Here is a 15,374-nt window from a genome sequence, read left to right on the forward strand (position 1 = left end):
TTTTAGGGACATGTCGAACTTGAACAAGCTTGATTTCTCCGCTTTAGAAGTCTCTGGAAGAAACTGTTTGAAGTAGGTTCAAGACATGAAGCTCCATCTGACCGCAAAGGGTATTAGAGCCATAATCGAGACACCTTTCATCGACAAACTTGTTGGCAAAGCTTAGAAGGCTATTGCAATGATCTTTATTCGAAGACACATCCATGATGCACTGCAGACTGAGTATCTCGCTAAGAAGGACCCACGCACCATCTGGCTTGCTATGGCTGATCGTTTCGATCACCAGAAAGACATATACTTGCCTGAAGCAAGACACAACTGGCAACATCTTCACTTTTAGGACTTTAAGTCCATGAATGAATACAACTCTGAAGTTTGTAGAATCCGTTCACTGTTGAAATTCTGCAAAGTGGAACTAACTGAATCAGATCTCTTGTAGAAAACCTATTCGACCTTCCATGCCACCAATATTGTCCTGCAATGACAATATAGGGCACATAAATTCACCAAGTTTTCAGATTTTTACTTCTCGCTGAAAAACAAAACCAACTTTTGATGAAGAATCATCAATCGCGACCCACTGGCTTGAACGCCGCACCTGAAGCGCATGCGATTAATTCTAGCAGCCATAAATGACAAAAGAATCGTCGTAGCTTGGCAATGAGCGGCAAGCCCCACCACGGGCCCAAGGTCAACAAAGTGCCACACCTAAGGGAAGAAATGTGACCCAGCAACATCCACCATTCACCCCTAAGGCCCCAAACTTCAAGAATAATATAAAAGCTCCCGTTCAGCCTGCTTCTACTAAAATGGACATATGCTATCACTGTGGATCAAGGGATCATTGGTCACGCATATGCCGAGCTTCCCCTGAGGCTATTGCCAAGTATCATTCCCGTCGTGAGTCTAACTTTGCACATGTGGATCATCCGGAAGATTCAACTACATCAATGGAGATATCAGATTTCCAGGATGCGTCAACGCCTATGGATGAATAAATTAGACATGTTTTTAGGGTGTTTACCCCTAGAGGCCGAACGCACTAAGAGTGGCCAACCCTACCCCCCTATTTTTCTAGGTTTACGGTTTAATTTTGAACAATTTTTCTAAGTATTTGGAATAATTTGTTTGGTTTTGGTTTGTTTTGAATTATGGATTGTTATTTGAATGGATATTATTTTTCTCGAATTGCTTAATTGAATGAATGGAATTATGTTTATACATGTGACCAATTCAATCAATTTATTTCTAGGTATGTCTAGTGGGGAAGTTAGTTGTCTGACAGATAGTGCAACCACGCACACCATCTTGCATGAACGACACTATTTTACTAACTTAATACCCAAGAAAGCTCATTTGACAACTCTCTCAGGCTCATCCAACCTGATTGAAGGATACGGAAAGGCACATATCATGTTGTCCAATGGTATTATCTTGACCATTAAGAAGGCACTCTATTCTCCACGTTCAGGAAGAACGTTGCTGAGTTTTAGAAATATTCAAGATAATCAATATCATATTGAAACCATTGAAGATAATGGTTTTGAATTTCTTTGTATTACTTCATACGAATATGGCCATAAACGTATTCACGAGAACTTAGAACGTTTACCAAGTGGGTTGTACATCACAACCATTCGCGGCATAGAAGCCCACAGTGTGGCCAGCCTTATGCCTGAGTTCCAAGACACTTTGTTGCTTTGGCATGACCATTTGGGACACCCTGGACATGATATGATGCGTCGTATCGTCAAATTTTCACACTAGCATAAGTTACATCCCTATGTTGGACTCCTGCCATGCAAAACGTGTTTTTTAGGTAAGTTGAATACTCAACCCTTATATACAAAGATTATTCACATCCCCCCTAAATTTCTTCAGATGATTCAATGGGACATTTGTGGACCTATCCAACCAACCTGCGGACCATTTAGATACTTTATGGTGTTGGTTGATGCATCAACACGATGGTCACATGTTTGCCTATTGTCCACACGCAATGCTGCATTTGCTAAACTCCTAGCTTAAATCATTAAGCTTAGGGCTCACCACCCTGATTATCCGATTAAGTCGATTCGACTGGATAACACTAGAAAGTTTACGTCACAGACTTTTGACGATTATTGCATGTCAGTAGGGATTGATGTTTAACATCCTGTACCCCATGTTCACACCCAAAATGGCCTGGCATAAGCTTTCATAAAGCACCTTCAATTGATAGCTTGGACTTTGGTCATGAAAACCAAACCGTCGATATCTGCCTGGGGCTATGCAATATTGCACGCAGCTATGTTGGTCCACCTGAGGCCCACTGCTACTCAACCACATTCACTGTTACAGTTAGTCACTGGATACGAGCTTGATGTCTTGCATTTACAAGTGTTTGGATGCGCCATTTATGTGCCAATAGCGTCGCCGCTACGTACCAAAATGAGTCCTCAGAGAAAAATGGGAATCTATGTCGGTTATGATTCACCATCAATTGTTTGCTACTTAGAACCCTTGACAGGAAATCTCTTTACCACACGTTTTGCGGATTGTCACTTTGATGAGACAGTCTTCCCATCGTTAAGGGGAGATAAGCATGCTAACGTTCCTGTAGAACACCGCGAATTATCGTGGTATGCTCCCACTATGTCTCATTTAAATCCCCGCACTGCCCAGTCTGAAACTGAGGTGCGACGAATTATAGATCTTCAGAGCATTGCTCAAAGCATGCCAAATGTTCTTAATGATCTAGCAAAGTGACAAGATCACATATACCCACCGCAAACGCACCTGCAAGGATAAATGTACCCCGCGTACATCCACAACCCGCCTAGGAAGGCCAGACCGTCCCCGAAGGTGGGGAGGCTGCACCTTCCACGCGACAAGGTACATTGGCAGCTAACCAATCATCTGCTCCAACCCTGAAGCGTGGCAGACCCCTTGATTTAAAGGATTCACAACCCCTGAAGAGGAAGATGGCACCAACTGGTGACCCTAGTTTGAATCTGACCATCGTTCACTCATCCGTTCTAACGCATGAGTTTATTTTAGATTACGGTGATGCTTCAGAAGAAACATGCCAGCCTCCCGAAAATCACGAGATTTTGGTCCACTACGCAGTATTGGATGAGGTTTGGAATAAGAATGATAGGATCATCGATGATGCATTCGGGTACTCAGTAACTACTAACATCATGCTTAGCAATGACATTGAACCACGTTCCATTGATAAATGCCAAACCGATTAGTCAAACTGGAAACAAGCAATCCAGGTTGAACTCGATTCGCTCGCGAAACGTAAGGTATTTGGACCTATCATTCCTACATCACCATGCATGAAGCCCGTTAGCTACAAATGGGTTTTTGTGAGGAAGCATAATAAAAAGAATGAAATAGTGTGATACAAAGCACGCCTCGTAGTGCAAGGCTTCTCTCAGGGCCCTGGGATTGATTACGAGGAGACGTATTCCCCTGTAATGGACGTTATAATGTTCTGCTACTTAATCAGTTTGGTAGTTTCCTAAAAACTGAATATGCAGCTTATGAATGTGGTAACCGCGTATCTCATCTAGATACGGAAATTTATATGAGAGTTTTAAAATGACTTCCATTAACTGGTTCAAATAGTTCTAGACCACAGCACACTCTCTTAATTAAGTTGAAGAGGTCACTTTACGGATTGGAACAATCCGAGCAGATGTGGTATTATCGTCTGAGTGAATATTTGACAAGTCAGGGTTATGTGAACAACGAATTATCCCCATGCATGTTCATAAAGAAGTCACATTCCGGATTTGTAATCGTTGCAGTTTATGTCGATGACATGAACCTTATTGGGACTCCTGCAAATCTTAAGGAAATTGCTGCACACTTGAAATCGAAATTTGAGATGAATGATCTTGGGAAAACTCGATATTTTCTCAGCCTGGAGATCGAGCATTGTTCGGATGAAATCCTAGTACGTCAATCGAACTACACCCAAAAGGTGTTAAGATGTTTTAATGAAGATAAAGTGAAGCCTTCGAGTACACCCATGGTCATTCGGACTCTAGATGCTAAACAAGATCCCTTTCGTCCAAAGGAGGATGAGGAAAAGATTTGGGAACCCGAAGTTCCTTACCTAAGTGTAATTAGGGCTTTATTGTACTTGGCTCAGTGCAGTAGACCTGACATCTCCTTCATTATTAATCTTTTGGCAAGATACTGATAGGAGCATATTCATGCGACTTAAATGGCTTGTTCTCGTGCATTTACGTTATGTTTCTTTAGTTATTTTAGTACTTTAAGCTATTTTCGTGTGTTTATAGGTCCAAAGGGCTAAAGGAGCAAAAAGATGCATTTTGGAGACTTTTGGAGCACTTTTGGGCTAAGGATGGATAGCTTATGCTTGGAGCCAAAGTGTTGGACGAAATTGAAGACCTAATTGAAGACCAAAGTGTTGGAACCTTGTTCTCTTTAGTTTTAGGACATTTAAAACCTTTCCTAATCCCAATCATGCCATGCATAACACACATCCATTCTAACACATTGTCATTGCACATGCATTTCCTTCATTAGTTAATTCACATGCTCCATACTTATCATCACCACTCATTACTTATCACATATCATCACCACTTATCACTTATCATTCACCACTTATCATATCATACATTCATTTATCACTTATCATAATCATTCACTTATCACTTAACATATCATACACTTATCACTTATCACCTACTTCACCTACAACATCCACCTACTTCACCTACAACATCCACCTACTCACCTACAACATCCACCTACTTCACCTACAACATCCACCTACTTCACCTACAACATCCACCTACTCACCTACAACATCCACCTACTTCACCTACAACATCCACCTACTTCACCTACAAATGACATAGCCATATGTTCCCTCCACTACTCCTATAAATACCCTTGCATTCATTCATTCATGAACATCTCATTTTCATACACAACACACCACAAACACATCCCTTTCTCTCTTAGCCGTGAGTCTCCCTTAGAATCCAAACTCCATCTCTCCATTTCACACACCACAACTAACACAAACACTTCCCCTGAGTCCCCATTCCACCATTCCTCATCCATTTCCATAATTCCCCAAACCTCACCTTAGACCTTGTGCTACAACAACGAGGAAGATAAGAGGGCCTAAACGTTCATACAATTCACGTTTGAGTTGTTGGAATGTTTACGCGTTTCTTTGATTTCAATGTTTAAATTCAATTCTCTTTGTTTTGTAATATGAGGAATGGAAGAGAAGAGTGCCTAAACGTTCATACAATTCAAGTTTGAGTTGTTGGAATGTTTAGGTGTTTCTTTGATTTCAAAGTTATGAGGAACTAAACCCTTTTTGGCTAGGGGTGATTTCAATACCATGATTATTTATGTGATATGAATTGATGAATTCCGGTTATGAACTCTTGATTCGTGAATGCAATTGGCTTAACTATTTGATGATTAACTTATTTGTGTTTGTTGATTGAGGGTCGACACTTAATTAGCATGCATGAATATGTGGCTAAAGTTTAAGAAGGTTTCACATAATCGTTACTAACTTATACTTGAAAGTAGTGAAGGTCGCTTGTCACGATCGCGTTAAGTTTAATTCTTAGCATGAGTAACATGATGTCATAGTTGCAAATGCTTTGTCAATGCTTATGGTTTTCATTATTCTTAATGATCTTCGATTGTATCTCTATTATGATGACATGTAGGGAACTTTTGAGAATGTTTTGGGTTGTCGAATGATGCCATCCAATCCAATAATATAAGGAAAATCTGAGGGTTAACTAGTGATGTCACGGTTAATTTGGGGCATTGTCGTTCATAATTCAATGAAGGAATAACTGGAAATTGATTCATATGCATAAATATCATGTGTGGAGAAAGAACCTCTAGCTAATTCACCAACCATCTTGTTTCACAACACTTGTTTACAATCTGTCCATTTTTGCATTTTGTTTGTTTATTTCAACTTCGTCAAAACTAAAACCCCCTTTTTTATTTTTCCTTGTTCCCAAGTGTCTTAAATCTGTTTCAATTTAGTTTTTATGTTTTTAAGTCAATTTAGAAGGTTTTAGCAAGCCCTCCTAATCCCCGGCAACGGCGCCAAAATTTGATGCGAGAATTATACGCGCCAAAATTTGTTTTCGTTTTAGTTTCTAACTTAGTGTTGTTTTCTTTGTTTGTTGTTACTTTTGATATTTGATTTAGTTCTCTTTCTTTGATTTTAGGTACTAGAGAAGTAAGATATGGATTTTGCTAGCATTCAAGCTCAATTGGCAAATCTTACTACTAAATTGTTGCCGTATGCCGAAAGGACCACAATGCAGAGTGTCCTTACATTTGGTGCTTCATATAGGCAAGGATTTCAAGCCAATCAATGTCCACAAAAAGATTGGAGGGATCATTCAAACTCTATATGGTGGGAAGATCAACAAGTTCAACGTGAAGCATATTGGCAACCATATGAGGAGTTCTATTCAAGACCTATGCAGCCACCACAACTTCATATGCAATATGCTCAATTAAATTCAAGTTCGCCAATAGATTATATTCAAATTCTTAATGAAATAAATTCTTTGGCGCAGGGGTCACAAAATCAAGCCAAGGAGGCTCAACAAGAAGCATATTGGCAACCATATGAGGAGTTCAATACAACACCTATGCAGCCACCACAACCTCCCCCACAACAATTCCAATCAAGTTCAAGTATGTCCATGGATAATGATAAAAATTTTCAATTACTAACCTCTTTGACGCAGGACGAACAAAATCAAGACAAGAAGTTGGGTAAATTGGACGAGCAATTTGGGCAGATTATGGAGTTCATGAAACAAATTCAAGAGCAAAGTGAACTTTCCAACTCAACTATTGAAAAATCGAAGGAAGATTTTGAAATCCATAATGCTATCACTTTGGGAAGTGCTATGGAGGTTGGAGCTGACCTAAAAATGTCCAAACATAGCCTAGAAGTGGATGAAGAGCTGCTAATTGAGGAGGAGGAAGAAGACATGCACACGGCAAGGGTAGAACAACCTTTGCCGCAGCCCCCTAAGCCCTCTAAACCACCCACCACCAGTAAGGACGTCCCAATTCCATGTTATTCTGATGTTATTCCACCCAATGTCCCTTTTCCTAGCAGGTTTTTGATTCCCAACCAAGAAGAGAGTAAAAAGGACATCGTGGAAGCCTTCCCAAAGGAGCAAAATGCTATTCAAATTCTTGGTGCAACACAACAAGTTTTAGATGGTGTTGAATTCTTCAAAGGACTTTGTACACCAAGAAGAATGATTCAAGAGAAGGTAGTGGCTGGAGAAGATGTAGAAGGCATCAAAGAGGACATATTTGAAACCACAATTCCCAAGGAAGTTGGATTTTATGACACGGGACAAGTCATAACTTTCGAAGGGGTGTTTATTCTGGAGTTCATTTTGGAGCACACAGGTAAGCCGCCTCCCCGAATTTCAATTTTCTTTTATACTAACATGTGGTTAATGATTCAGGCACCCAATCTGGAATTTAAACTATTACCGGATCATTTCAAGTATCACCGCCCATTCAAAGATAAATTCCATGCCGTTTGAGAATTGATGAAAAAAAAAAAAAAAAAAAAAATCTTTTGAAAAACCCAAAAATATGTGTTTTTAGAGTCATTTGAGTCATTTTGGTGTTTGTTTGTGTCTTAGCGCTACTTGGGAGGCAACCCATGCATTCAACAAAGGAAGACTTAGAAAGCACTCCAATTCCAGATTCCTAAAAACTCTTCTCTTTGCTGCTATTTCGTTTCTGCCTTATTAGGTTGTTTAGTTGTTATTGTTTGTTTGTTTATTAATTGTGTGAGTCTATGATTGTAACATTGAGAAAATGTTTGGTTTATTGATAGGCACTGCTAAACAAGGAAAGATGGAGCCTTCACAAAGGGCGTTTACTTGAAGCCCCACTACTGGGCAAAATTCTAGAAGCAGGAGGCGTCGAAGCGGAAGGCATAGATGCGGGAGGCATAGAAGCGGGAGGCATCGGAGCAGGAGGCATCGGAGCTAGAGCATTCCAGGCCCCAATACTTGGCCAAACGCTGGACGAGCCAGGAAAAATATGCCTCTGGAAGTAAGCCGAAAGCCTTTGACGGTCAGTTTGACGGTCACTTTGCATCCGACCATTGGATTCTTGTAGCTCATCAAGCTTCCTCTTCATACCCGTCGAATAGTTGTTGGCAAGCACGTGCAAACTTCTATTCTCGTACTTAAGCAGTTTGATCTCCTGCTTGAGACTTTCCACCTCTGCCATCAATGATTCCACCTGACGGGAGCGGGCAAGCAGGCGTTGGCCCATGTTGGACACAGAACTCGCACACTGAACACTAAGTGCGAGGGACTCTTGAACGGCCAACTCATCGGACCGTCCTGACAACAGCCTACTATCTTTTGGTGTGAGGAGGTTCCTAGCTACTATTGTAGCTGTTGTGGTGTCCTGCATCACAGAGTCTTCACCTGAAAGAGGACCGTTAGAAGAAAAAAAAAGAAGGGCGCCATACATTACCTTGACGGGGCGCAACCGGATCGCTGCTGAGACTCAAATCTAAGCTAAGGTTCGATGAGTTTGCCATTTTTTTCAAAAGTGTTCAAAGAGAATGGGTGGATGGAGTTAAATTTCGAAGGGCCGGAGACGATTTTCAAGAATGGGAAATCTTCAGAGTGTGTTTGTGGCGGTGATCGATACCTCAATAAGAAGCCAAGGCGACGCGTCCACCGATTCAAAAAGCCGGAATTTCCGGCGTAATTTAGGCGACGCTTTCTCAGCTTTTCAGAAGACGTGTTCAACTTTGTCAAAAGAGTTCTTCTTTTCAGACAACACGTGGAGGCCATCATCGCAACTACACATCTTTAGCCGACAAGCGCAAAGTTCGGCGACGCTTTCTCAGCTTTTCAGAAGACGCGTGCAGCTTTGTCAAAAGGAGCCGCATCTGCACTACCACGTGTCGTTCAGAAAGCGAAGGGGCGTCGTTCAGAAATCGAAGGGGTGCCTGCTCAGAAATCGAAGAGGCGTGTTCAGAGATCGAAGAGGCGCCATTATTTCAAAAAGCCGGATTTGCGGGATCAAAACGTCTGTCGACAAGGGTAAAAGAACAGTACCACCACTTGCTATTATCTCTATATATGTCGACCTTCGTTTTTATGGCAAGGAAAACCTGAAGAAAATGTCCAACCCTCCCTCACCTCTGAGGGCGCACTCCCAGCAAAGCCTCTTGAAATACTCAATTTTTTCTCCCCCAAAGAAGATACCAGAAACCTGGAGTACAAATGAGGCAGAAGGAAACGGTCGATCGAAGCATGTGGAGACAACCACAACAAATACATATGCTGCTTCATTCGCCGTTTCTTCAAAAGCAAAGGTATCTCATATCAAGAAGGTCTAAAGCAAAAGTATCTCATATCATGCTCTTTCCCTGTCCTTTTCTTTGTCCTTGTTCTTACTCGCATGGCAAAGTGAAAGAAGCAATCAGCCGGCACTTGGAGTCAGTCTTCCGATCTGGAGCCAACTGCCTGGAATCTATTCCTGATTGCTTACCTAGCGTTGCTCTCGAGTAGTCATCTTCAACGGTTGATACACTTCCAGAGAAGGGACCACTTCTGCAAAAGGGAGCGAGTAAGGCAAGTGAAAATGATACATTGAAGCATGTGGAGACAAACTTAGGCTGAGTTATCCTCCAACCCTTTTCAATACGAATTGGAAAGATTGAACAAAGAAACAGACCAAAGGAGTAAGCTCAGACCTTCGGGGAAGACCAAAAGAATCCTGCTGCCCAGATCAAGAGTAGCACAAAGGAAAATCAACGATGGGCGGCAACCAGTTCGAGAGTAAGCCTATGGAATCATCCAGATCAAGCCTCAATGCAATCAACAAAGAGAAGACGGAATTTACACTCCATAACCAGATTTGCGTCCCTAAACTCTTCTCTTTGTTAATTACATTCTGCCATGTTTAGTATGTTTAAATGTTTTTTGTGTGTTTACTTATGTTTTGTGTGAATCTATGCTTAAACCATTGAGGACAATGTTTGATTTAAGTGTGGGGGGGGTAACTAAGTATATTTAATGCAAATTCGTGGGATTTTATCACCCATAACTTCAAATGTTGTTCCTTGCTGTTTTAAGGTGTTTTTAAGTTGTTTTAAAGTGTTTTAGTATGTTTTGTTTTTATAACTTCAAATGTTGTTCCTTGCTGTTTTAAGGTGTTTTTAAGTTGTTTTAGAGTGTTTTAGTATGTTTTGTTTTTATAACTCCGAAAATCACATAAAAATTTGAAAAACGTGTTTTAAAAAACCTAAAAAGAGTGTTTTGAGTCGTTTTTGTGTGTTTGTGTCTTAGGATACCTTCCAACACAATGATAAGGATTTGGTTTGTAATTGCATGACTGTTAAAAAGAGTTATAAACATAGAGAAAAGTTTGATTTACTCTTGGTATATGCTTGGTTATGGTTATAATGTATGACTTCACATGCAATCATAAAAGAAAAAAATTCGTTTTTGTAACATGCTTGAAGGAAGGAACTCAAACAAACGCTACAACCCTGAGAGACTTGAACCTATAACGTTCTTTGGAGAGTATAATTTGTGATTTCTTGTTTTCTAAAGTCGTTGCATGATCTCATTATTCTTTGCTTGGTTACTACTTAGAAGGCGTTTCATCATATAGTTCCAAATGCTAGAACTCATGCCCTTTTCATTCAAAGCATGTTATTGATTTGCATAACACATATTCAAGAAGAAGTTGTGTAGTGACCACCACCATAGCCAAATAAACTTACTTCCCATACTTCGTATTTGTTGTAAGTTTTAACCCCGTTGAGCCTTGTTTAGCTTTTATTCTTTGTTTTCCCACATTTCCCTTACCTAGCTTAGTGTAGGACTTTCCTATACCCTTGTTCTTAAAGTATAGTGAGCATGACTTAAATGAATTCCTTTTGAGTTACATTATGCAAGAAAATGAGTGTGGGGGAGTAAAAGTTTGTTCTTACGTTTATATGTATGTTTCGAGATTCAAAAGAAAAAAAAAATAAATAAATAAATAAAGGAGTGAAAATAAGTAAGAATGAACTCACGAGCGTTGATGGTTGAAGAAAGGGTCCAAAAAGTTGAATATGGCCCTAAGTTTTGTGTGACTTTCCCTTAGGTGTTCAAAGTTGATTTTTGCGTTCTAAAGGGAATTCTAAGTGCCTAATTCAAATACTTTGCTCACTATTGCTTTAAGAATGTTTGTTTATCCTTCACCTTTCTTTGTTAGCCAAACACCTTTAGCCCCGTTACAACCCTTGACTTCTATCTTGAGTGTTATGTATTTCAATTGTGGAGTTTGAACTTGGTATGAGCTTATGGTGTCACTGGTTCTCGCGTCTAAGTAGTAGCATTCCATTCATGAGATCATATCTAAACATGCTTATTAACTCCAGAAAATGCTTTCCTTATTATAACATATGTGAGTGTTCGTCTACATGTTTACATCAATCTCTCACATATAACTAGTGTAGGGTGTGTAGTCAGAAAATCTGTGTGAAAATAGAGTGCATTCTAGTAAGGAATTGAGGAAATTCTCTAAAGGCATGTTACTACTTTCGAAATGTGTTTTAAATGCTTAATTGTGAACTAGTATGTGGTGACTATGATTAAGAATGTACTTAACTGTAAAGATGGCTAAAAATCTATGGGACTAATGATTTTTAACTTGTCATATGCATTGGAAATCTGAGACGATTGTTGGAAGGTGTAGGTTGTGTTTTGTTCGTTTTGTTTTGTTTTTGGTTTCTTTTGTTTTGTTTTGCTCGAGGACTAGCAAAAACTAAGTGTGGGGGTATTTGATAGGAGCATATTCATGCGACTTAAATGGCTTGTTCTCGTGCATTTACGTTATGTTTCTTTAGTTATTTTAGTACTTTAAGCTATTTTCGTGTGTTTATAGGTCCAAAGGGCTAAAGGAGCAAAAAGATGCATTTTGGAGACTTTTGGAGCACTTTTGGGCTAAGGATGGATAGCTTATGCTTGGAGCCAAAGTGTTGGACGAAATTGAAGACCTAATTGAAGACCAAAGTGTTGGAACCTTGTTCTCTTTAGTTTTAGGACATTTAAAACCTTTCCTAATCCCAATCATGCCATGCATAACACACATCCATTCTAACACATTGTCATTGCACATGCATTTCCTTCATTAGTTAATTCACATGCTCCATACTTATCATCACCACTCATTACTTATCACATATCATCACCACTTATCACTTATCATTCACCACTTATCATATCATACATTCATTTATCACTTATCATAATCATTCACTTATCACTTAACATATCATACACTTATCACTTATCACCTACTTCACCTACAACATCCACCTACTTCACCTACAACATCCACCTACTCACCTACAACATCCACCTACTTCACCTACAACATCCACCTACTCACCTACAACATCCACCTACTTCACCTACAACATCCACCTACTTCACCTACAAATGACATAGCCATATGTTCCCTTCACTACTCCTATAAATACCCTTGCATTCATTCATTCATGAACATCTCATTTTCATACACAACACACCACAAACACATCCCTTTCTCTCTTAGCCGTGAGTCTCCCTTAGAATCCAAACTCCATCTCTCCATTTCACACACCACAACTAACACAAACACTTCCCCTGAGTCCCCATTCCACCATTCCTCATCCATTTCCATAATTCCCCAAACCTCACCTTAGACCTTGTGCTACAACAACGAGGAAGATAAGAGGGCCTAAACGTTCATACAATTCACGTTTGAGTTGTTGGAATGTTTACGCGTTTCTTTGATTTCAATGTTTAAATTCAATTCTCTTTGTTTTGTAATATGAGGAATGGAAGAGAAGAGTGCCTAAACGTTCATACAATTCAAGTTTGAGTTGTTGGAATGTTTAGGTGTTTCTTTGATTTCAAAGTTATGAGGAACTAAACCCTTTTTGGCTAGGGGTGATTTCAATACCATGATTATTTATGTGATATGAATTGATGAATTCCGGTTATGAACTCTTGATTCGTGAATGCAATTGGCTTAACTATTTGATGATTAACTTATTTGTGTTTGTTGATTGAGGGTCGACACTTAATTAGCATGCATGAATATGTGGCTAAAGTTTAAGAAGGTTTCACATAATCGTTACTAACTTATACTTGAAAGTAGTGAAGGTCGCTTGTCACGATCGCGTTAAGTTTAATTCTTAGCATGAGTAACATGATGTCATAGTTGCAAATGCTTTGTCAATGCTTATGGTTTTCATTATTCTTAATGATCTTCGATTGTATCTCTATTATGATGACATGTAGGGAACTTTTGAGAATGTTTTGGGTTGTCGAATGATGCCATCCAATCCAATAATATAAGGAAAATCTGAGGGTTAACTAGTGATGTCACGGTTAATTTGGGGCATTGTCGTTCATAATTCAATGAAGGAATAACTGGAAATTGATTCATATGCATAAATATCATGTGTGGAGAAAGAACCTCTAGCTAATTCACCAACCATCTTGTTTCACAACACTTGTTTACAATCTGTCCATTTTTGCATTTTGTTTGTTTATTTCAACTTCGTCAAAACTAAAACCCCCTTTTTTATTTTTCCTTGTTCCCAAGTGTCTTAAATCTGTTTTAATTTAGTTTTTATGTTTTTAAGTCAATTTAGAAGGTTTTAGCAAGCCCTCCTAATCCCCGGTCTAGAACGATCCCTCACTTATCCATTCTACTACAATTGTCAAACGAGGGTTTAATTTATGCGCGTATAATTCTCGCATCAGATACAGCAATGCGCCCACACGCAAGCACTGGAATGGTGTTAAAAGACATTTTCTATTACCTTAAGGGTACAATGGATTTGGGCTTGTTATATACCCATGAATCTTCGAGTGTTGCCGCCCCCTATAGTCCTTGGATTGATTTTCGCCTTGTCGATTAGGTAGATGTTGGATATCTATCTGACCCACATAGGGCACGTTCTTAAACGGGCTATGTCTTTACCATTGGACACACCACTATATCTTGGAAGTCTACCAAGCAAACACTAATTGCGACTTCATCGAACTATACTGAGATTTTTGCCTTGTATGAAGCATCGTGTGAGTTCTTTTGGCTAGGAGAAGTTGTGGAACATATTCGAAGTACTAGTGGTCTTACATCAGTCGTTGACCTTCCTACGACGATCTTTGAAGACAATGCAGCATGTATCAAGCAGTTGAAGAAGGATACATCAAGGGAGACAACACTAAGCACATAGTGCCGAAGTTTTTTTACTCACACCAGCAACAGCAGCATCAGACCATTGAAGTCAAGCAAATTCGTTCCTAGGACAACCTGACCGATCTTTTCACCAAGTCATTGCCTAAGTCTACATTTCAGAAGTTCGTCCAAGGAATTGCTATGCGTAAATTATCTGAGTTGAATCGCTTGTAGTTCTCTTATTTAGAAGTTGTGTCTAACTCAGGGGGAGTATCTAGAGGCATACTCACATGATCTTAATGTACTCTTTTTCCTAAGATTAGGAGCATTTTTCCCACTGGGTTTTTGCTACCTAACGAGGTTTTAATGAGGCACCCATCCTAAGATGATCATACTCCATTGAGTTCACTACTTTCGTTCTGTTTAACATTTGTTTTAAGACATTATGCATACTTCTCACTTTTCTTCTTAGTCTATGGGTTTTTCCCCATGCCTTGGGTTTTACCATAGCAAGATTTTGTGAGTTTTACTACAAATGCATACTTCAAATAAATTTGAGACTCGCGATCACCGATTGTGCCGATGACTTCATCAATTATTCTACCTTATCTACTGAAGATTTGATGCAATGGTTTGTTAAGTATTTACACACTCAAGTGGGAATGTTGTAGTTATATTTAGAATAGGAACATGATTATGTAAATTCTAGTAGATATGGGAATGTATCTTATATTCCTATAAGGAGTAGATTACCTATTAAATGTTGTAATTCTAAAGGGAAAGGTTTTCACCTATCATACTACTATAAATAAAGGCACAATGGGGTGAATCAAACACACCTCACAATTAAATCACTCTCTCTTGTCCTTCAATATTGACGGCCCCCCCTCTCTCTCTAAAATCTAGATTGTTCAATCAAATAGGCCTACAACAAATTCTTCAATATTTAACTTGAGTGAAAAGAAAATTCTCATTGATTCAATATCTCCTTTTATTTATTTTTAATTTAGCGCGATTTAGAAACGTGTGGGATTATATAGACTTTCTAATATAAGGATGAATTTATTTGGGAAATTTGGAAAACTAGCCAAATTTTAGACCATGAATTGAATTTTAGCCCCTTT

The 15,374-nt window shown here is 39.3% G+C and overlaps 1 protein-coding gene across 1 annotated transcript; it reads left to right on the top strand.

Annotated features, from left to right (window-relative positions):
* The first annotated feature begins 2,289 nt into the window (after positions 1 to 2,289).
* On the top strand, positions 2,290 to 4,195 carry LOC137714489 (uncharacterized). Its single transcript, XM_068453690.1, has 3 exons — positions 2,290 to 2,676; positions 2,823 to 3,160; positions 3,616 to 4,195. The coding sequence occupies exons 1-3, from the start codon at positions 2,290 to 2,292 to the stop codon at positions 4,193 to 4,195; spliced, it is 1,305 nt and encodes a 434-aa protein (XP_068309791.1).
* Positions 4,196 to 15,374: the final 11,179 nt, after the last annotated feature.

Source organism: Pyrus communis, chromosome 14, assembly GCF_963583255.1.
Source record: "Pyrus communis chromosome 14, drPyrComm1.1, whole genome shotgun sequence".
NCBI classification, from domain to species: Eukaryota; Viridiplantae; Streptophyta; class Magnoliopsida; order Rosales; family Rosaceae; genus Pyrus; species Pyrus communis.

Coding starts and splice junctions, on each gene's coding strand:
- LOC137714489 (XM_068453690.1), top strand. CDS start 2,290: ATGTTGGTCCACCTGAGGCCCACTGCTACTCAACCACATTCACTGTTA. Junction 2,677..2,822: donor CTGCCCAGTCTGAAACTGAG/GTGCGACGAATT, acceptor CAACCCGCCTAG/GAAGGCCAGACCGTCCCCGA. Junction 3,161..3,615: donor ATCATCGATGATGCATTCGG/GTACTCAGTAAC, acceptor TGGTTCAAATAG/TTCTAGACCACAGCACACTC.